General features: G+C 46.0%; 1 protein-coding gene across 1 annotated transcript; it reads right to left on the bottom strand.

The window, feature by feature from the left end:
* Window positions 1–1,827: 1,827 nt before the first annotated feature.
* Window positions 1,828–6,710, bottom strand: LOC121867550 (paired box protein Pax-6-like). Its single transcript, XM_042367556.1, is given in 9 exon segments — window positions 1,828–2,421; window positions 3,921–4,051; window positions 4,054–4,149; window positions 4,990–5,170; window positions 5,173–5,206; window positions 6,059–6,136; window positions 6,138–6,219; window positions 6,222–6,251; window positions 6,545–6,710. Coding segments are annotated over 9 exon segments (1,260 nt in total). The 5' UTR covers window positions 6,582–6,710; the 3' UTR covers window positions 1,828–1,830.
* Window positions 6,711–7,006: the final 296 nt, after the last annotated feature.

Here is a 7,006-nt window from a genome sequence, read left to right as displayed (position 1 = left end):
CACGGTTAACAGCGTACACAGGTAACAGCGTATACAGGTAACAGCGTACACAGGTAACAGCGTACACAGGTAACAGCGTACACAATTAACCTCATTTAACATAAACATCTACAGCTGTCTGACACACCGATGGCAGCTCAGCACAGCGGCCAGTGAGAGTTACAAGCATAATAGGTTTGTATCTGTGAATATATATATATACATGTGTTTATATAGTACTAAACTGATTGTGGCTATAAAGGAGAATTATCGTCGTTGTTTTTGAGAATTAGGTCACAACAGGTCACCGAGGGGTCACCGGTGGTAATTATCAGGTCACTTGTAAAGACACTGGGTCATTCTTCTCAGTTGGTGAGTTGTCCTTGGGTGACTTCCGGTCAGTAAAGGTCATGTGGTAGGTCACGGTTGAACAAAGGTCATTATCGTGTTATTATGACGTCATTACCGGAGGTCACCTTAGGTCATGTTGGGTTAGTGTGTTGTTAGGTCATTTTTGGGTTTGTTTTGGTTTTTGTTGATAATAATTATGACAGAACATTACCTGTTCATTGTATGTCACCTGAGGTCATTGTATGGGACATTATTCGATCATTACAGTCATTATTTGTCATTGTGGATTATCATCAGTCATTATTTTCTACTCGTTACAAATCATCATAGTTTATCTGGGATTAATTATAGACCATTGTAAATAATGAGTTAAGGAGAGTTAATTTAGGTCATTATAATTTACCTAAAATCACTACAATACATCATTGTCAATCACTATTTAGGTACGTTTGTTTTAGGCCAAGTGATGTGACCAGGTATGGTGGTGGCCAGGAGGTGTGATGGTGGCCAGGAGGTGTGATGGTGGCCAAGTCTTACCTCACTCATATGGCCACATTAAAACCCTCGTCACAAAGGTCATAATACTTAGCTTCCTTGAGAATAAATTAAAACAAATAAATAAAGCATAATTATCAAATCTTATCTTATTAACTTAATCAGACCAGTTTACTTTTTTAAGGTAAAATGTGACTTTTGAGTTTTGGTTTTAATTATTGTTAATGTTTCTGACACTTTGTTGGTAGCAAATAATTGACCAAATAATTAGATCACCTGGAAATTAACCCACCTGGTTTACTTCACCTGATGATTAAACACTTTAACATTACCTGGGGAGGGGATGGATTAGGTTAAAGTTAGGGTGGTTAATCTTCAGGTGATCCGAAAGAGTTAATACTGTCAGGTGAGGCATCAAGTAAGAGACAGGTAGACACGAAATGACAGGTGGGGTGTCTTGTCTGTCTATTCCGGGAGGTGGAGAGAGAGAGACGCGGTGCTTTAGACAGTGTAAGAAGACCCAGACAGACAAGTAACTGCCCTTGCTCCTGTCTTGTTTCTTTCTGTATTCATCTTGGCGAGTTTTTGTCTTCTTGTTTCAGAGTAAGAAGAGTTGTCTTTAGTCATCGTCCATGTTTTCTTCTTTACTCGTCTCCTCGTCTTCACTTTTATTCTCCTCTTTCTTTTCCTCTTTGTCTTCTTCTTCTTCCTCTTCTGTACTTATCCTCCTCCTCTTAACGCTGAGGTCTTGCGCTTCCACGACTTCTTCTTCGTCTTCGTCTTCCTCCTCCTCCTCTTGTTGCTTATGCCGATGCTGGTTCTCTTCTTCCTCCTCCTCCTCCTCTTCCTCCTTGTGCACGAGATCGACGTCAATGTCGCTGTCATCATCTCGACTACTCAAGAAACGGCCAGCCTGCCCGGCACACTTGAGGAAGGATCTCGCTTGTGCCGCCATGATTTCCCTCGCGTGGGCGTGGGCGTTAGAGAGGTTGATGGGCGTGAGTGTCAGGTCACGCCCGAGGGAGAAGCCCGGGTACTGAGGGTGAGAAGGCTGGCGGGGAGCAGAGGTGGAGGTGGGGGGCGACTCGACATCCTGCTCTGGTGGAAGTGGGCGTGTGGGTGGTGCTGGTGGTGGTGGTGGTGGTGGGTGGGGAGGTTGGGGGCGGCGGCAGATGCGGGTGAAGGCGGATGTTGGCGATGGGAAGACAGCTGATGGTGAAGAGGTGGTGGAGGGTCGAGACAGCCCTGGGAGGCGGTGATGATGGTGGCGCCCCAGGTGGTGGTGTGGTGGTGGTGGTGGTGTCCGCCAGGGGTGATACCGTCGGCAGTGTTGGTGGAGGCTGTTGGTGTTGGTGGTGGTGTTCCTGTGGTGGTGGAGGCTGTGGTATGGTGAGTAGTGGTGGGGGTGGTGGAGGAGGAGGGCGTTGTTGGGGGTAGTGGTGAGGGGGAGTGTGGCGACATATCCGGACTGGACACGACTTCTGAGTAAGGAGAAGTCGTCCTGGGTGAGTGAGGGTGAGGGTCGTCGGAGTAAGGGCGGAGGACACTCAGCTGCTGGTGACGCCTCCACTTGGCCCGTCTGTTGGAAAACCACACCTGTCAGGAACCAGGGGGAGAGTTACTCACTGGGCGGGCACACCTACCCCAACTCTACTCCTACTCCACTCTACCTCACTCTACCTTACTCTACCTCTCTACCTTACTCTACTCCACTCTACCTTACTCTACCTCACTCTACCTTACTCTCTCCTCTACCTCACTCTACCTTACTCTACCTTACTCTACCTCACTCTACCTTACTCTACCTCTCCTATTTGTTCTACCTTGCTCTTGTCTTCATCTTCCTTCTGCTATGACACCTGATTTGAGTTTCTGTTATAAGACATCTACTATGAGAAATCTCCCATGGAACACCTGCTACAAACACCTGCATGCCATCAGAAATCGGGTATAAAACACCTGCCATTACCTAAATAAACATCTGATATTACATGCATACTATGGGACACCTGCTGAGAAACACCTGCTTACCTGTACACCTGTTAATTGCTTACTGTTAATGTTATTAATTAAAAGATTACATGTTCTTTGCTTAGTCATTTACACAGGTTAATTAGGCCCCAGTTCTAAGAGCATTTAACCCAACCTAACCTTACCTAACTTAACCTAACCTAACTTAAAGTAACTTAACCTAACCTAACCAAACATGAATTAACATTAAAAATTTAGTCCAGTCTTATTAGGAGAGAGAGAGAGAGAGAGAGAGAGAGAGAGAGAGAGAGAGGAAAACAGGCGGGAAAAGAGAGACAATTAGAGAAAGCGAACGTAAAAGAGAAGGGGAAAAAGAGGGAGAAATTTCAACACCACAGAAAAGGAGAGAGAGAGAGAGAGAGAGAGAGAGAGAGAGAGATATGACATCAGTGTTGATATTAATCCAAACCTGAGCAAGACTTAAGACTTATTACAATAACTATAAATAAATCACTAAACTATATTTTATCAACAACATACACAAATAAACAGTTTATTCTAAGCTTCAAAACACAGTAAACAATGAGGTGAAATAACGCATAGAAACAGTTGTGGTTAGTGATGTACAATTTCAAACTAACGTGAATGTTTTGAACTGTGTGAGATGGTGTTTTGGTTTGTTTATCTGTGATTCCATACAGCACAGTTGAGGGTGTTTTTGTGATGTGGAGTTGATTAGACTTGTGTTTATATAGTGATGATTGTGTGTGTGTGTGTTTTTTGTCCATGTGGCTGTCTCTCTCTCTCTCTCTCTCTCTCTCTCATCCACTTACGAACCAACCACTTCCCCACACTCACCCATCCCTTCCTATACCCATCACCCATCCACCAATCACACCCACACCTTTACAACTCCTACTCCTCACACCTGCTCCCAATCTACTACCTCCTCACACCCTCACACCCATCCACCCCTCACCCCCCACCTACACCAGCATCCACACCCCTACATTCCACCCCTCCCCCTTACCACCCTCCTTTCCCCCCACCTCTTCCTACCCCCACACACACACCCCACCCCCCCACACACACACCCGCCCACGATCTCAGCCAGGTCCTGTAACCTCCGCACCCGCCTCAGATAACAATGTCTTCTCAGCCAATCTCTCACGTGTAGGAAGGTCAGGGTACTGCGTCTTCTCAAATTCCTTCTCCAGCTCCTCCAGTTGGTCAGGACTGAAGGTGGTGCGATTTAGCGGAACCTGACCTCATTGGCTAGCTGTGAGGCGGAGGTCAGGTCAGACGGGGTCAATGGTAGCTGTGATAACGACGAGTGCTTATGGGATGGTGAACCTGTGTGTGTGGAGGAAAAATAGGTTAGGTTAGGTTAGGTTTGGTTAGGTTAGGTTAGGTTTGGCTATACTTGATAATAAACGCTGTTTATAGATATGAATGGGGGAAGTCCTCTAAGGTCATGGGGAAGATGGGGATTATTAGGGGGAAGTTTTGTAATTAATGGGGAAATGGGGACTTATGTCTCTCAGGTCTTAAGGAACATAGGGAGTGCTAGCGAAGAGTCATGATGGAGAAATAACCAAGTGTGTTTGGTCATGGGGAAGAGACAAGGTTATACACAAGGGAAGAGAGAGGGAAGGAGAGAGATAAAAGGGAAAAAGGAGAGACAAGAGAAAGAAAGAGATAATGAAAATGAATGAAGATTTACGGACACTAGAGAAGAGAAAATGAATAAAGAAGAGTAGAGAAATATGCAGAAAATATTAATATAATAGTTTGTTTATTAAATGTTTCAGTAATAATAATAATAAAAAAAAAATATATTGATTAAATGGTGAATATTATCAGGAAAAAAAAGTACAGCCCTCTCTCTCTCTCTCTCTCCTTAATAACCCTCCTCTCACTCCTCTCACTCTCCTCCCAACAACCTCCTCTCACCCCAAACCCCCCCCCAACAACCCCTCTCCCCTCCACACCCTCCCCTCCAACAACCTCCTCTCCCCAACAACCCCCTCACTCCTCCAACAACCCCCTCTCACTCCTCCAACAACCCCCTCCACTCCTCCAACAACCCCTCTCACTCCTCCAACAACCTCTCTCCTCCTCCAACAACCCCTCTCACTCCTCCAGCAACTCCTCCTCACTCAACTCCTCCCTCCTCCCTCTCCTCCTCCCCACCTTCACCGTCAGAGTGGTTCCCAGATGTGGCGGCTGCGTCTTTGGCTGCAGCGGCGGCGGTGTTGTGGGCGGCCTGTTCGACGGTGGCGGCGTGGAGGGGGAAGGAGGAGCGAGGGGGAGGAGGGCGGGGTTGGCCCAGGGAAAGGCGTATGGGTGGTACAGCCCGTAGCCCGCAGCCCTGGCGAAGTCTGCAGCGGCCCTCTCAGCTGCCCGGTTCCTGAAGGAGAGGAACTGGGTTAGTACCTTGGTCTGGAGAGCTGCAGTACATTGGCCCCAGTCTTAATACATGCTGTCTTGTACATTTGCCATATGCTTTGACATTATAGCCCCTTGTTTAATAGGCCCCTTTGTCTTAATAGCCCCTTGTCTAATAGGCCCCCCTTGTCTTAATAGCCCCCTTGTCTTAATAGCCCCTTGTAATAGCCCCCTTGTCTTAATAGGCCCCCTTGTCTTAATAGCCCTTGTCTTAATAGCCCCTTGATAAGCCCTTTATATGTATGGGCCCAACTCTTAACTTATCCTAATTTAATCAGTAACTAGAACTGACACTCACTGAGATACGACCCGCGAGGACCGGCTTCTAGTCTTACTTGGCGAGTTACCTGGGTGGAGGGCCAGGTGACAGTGTACCACCCAACCTAACCTAACATGCACTTCCTACCTAACCCACTTCCTACCACATACACGCACCTTCCTACCCTCCTACCATAACACACTACCTCCTATCATTTCAACTATCTTCAAAACTGTGAAAATATTTGGTTAGTTGTATTATTTTGAGTATAGAGTGTGTATGAATGTGGCTATACTATATATGTATAATTATGGATATACAACATATAGACACGAATAAGTATACACGTTCATGATTGCTTCAGGTAAATACTATTAGTATGATTATAGATAAGATATTTTTTTCCTATAATTGTTGGTATAATCAGTTAAGGTAAGACACGTGGATGACTTTACGTGTAGGACTGATTAGGACACGGGGGACACGTAGGAGAGAGAGAGAGAGAGAGAGAGAGAAAAAAAGAGAGAGAGAGAGAGAGAGAGAGAGAGAGGACACCTAAGGATCCTGTTGATGGAGGACACGGAGGGCGCAGTAGAGTTGGTACACACGCTCTGAGAGTTCAACTTCTCCCGGTCCCCAGGCGAAGATGGTCAGGTTCTCTCTCTTGTACTGCTCGATCTTGTTCACCACCTGCGGCGTCGCCACCTTCGGCTTAGACCCCCGATCATCCCAGGCGGCCGTAGCGACCCTGTGACGGGAAAGGGCGTGGTCAGAGGGAGGAAGGGGGCGTGGTCAGAATGAGGAAGGGTGTGGTTTGAGAGGGGCGTGGTCAGGAGTGAGAGGATGTGGTTTGAGAGGAAAGGGGCGAACAGGTGTGGCCAGGAGGAGGAGTGTGGCTGTGGATTGGATCGTTATATTGGGAAGTAACAGTGACAACAGTACTATTAACAGAAACAACAGAAAGGAGGAACATTAACAGCTAACAGTAACACCATATAAGCAACACACACACACACACACACACACACACACACCACCCACCTAGCAGTTTACTGACGGCTCCCTGCTGGGATACCATCTGCTGAGCCAACTCGTACTGACGGAGGGACGGGAGGGAGTACCGAGTCAGGTCGAGTGGTGACGCAGGCGACAGAAGATGAGGACGTGGATAGACTGGAGCGGGAGTAGAGATCCCTGAAGGAGCTTGGCACTGTACCTGATTAACGAGAGAAATAAACTGAATAAGAAGTTGCTTACAATTATTTTTTTACACTAATATTGGAGGAAAACTTGGACGATGAAATTGTTTATGTTAAGTGTTTGTGTTAATTGTTTATTTTACGTGTTTATGTTAATTGATTGTTAATGGTGTTTGTTTATTGTTGTTTTTTAATGTTCAGAATTTAATAAGGAAAAATTGAAGTATGTTAGTGTATAATTTAATACAATTATCATCATTAATGTTACTCGAGGAAGAGGATGTGTAAGACGCGGTGTATTAAT

Source organism: Homarus americanus, unplaced genomic scaffold (assembly GCF_018991925.1).
Source record: "Homarus americanus isolate GMGI-L3 unplaced genomic scaffold, GMGI_Hamer_2.0 scaffold23598, whole genome shotgun sequence".
NCBI lineage: Eukaryota > Metazoa > Arthropoda > Malacostraca > Decapoda > Nephropidae > Homarus > Homarus americanus.
Note: the sequence above shows the minus strand (reverse complement) of the source record. Positions and strands in the feature narration are given on the sequence as shown.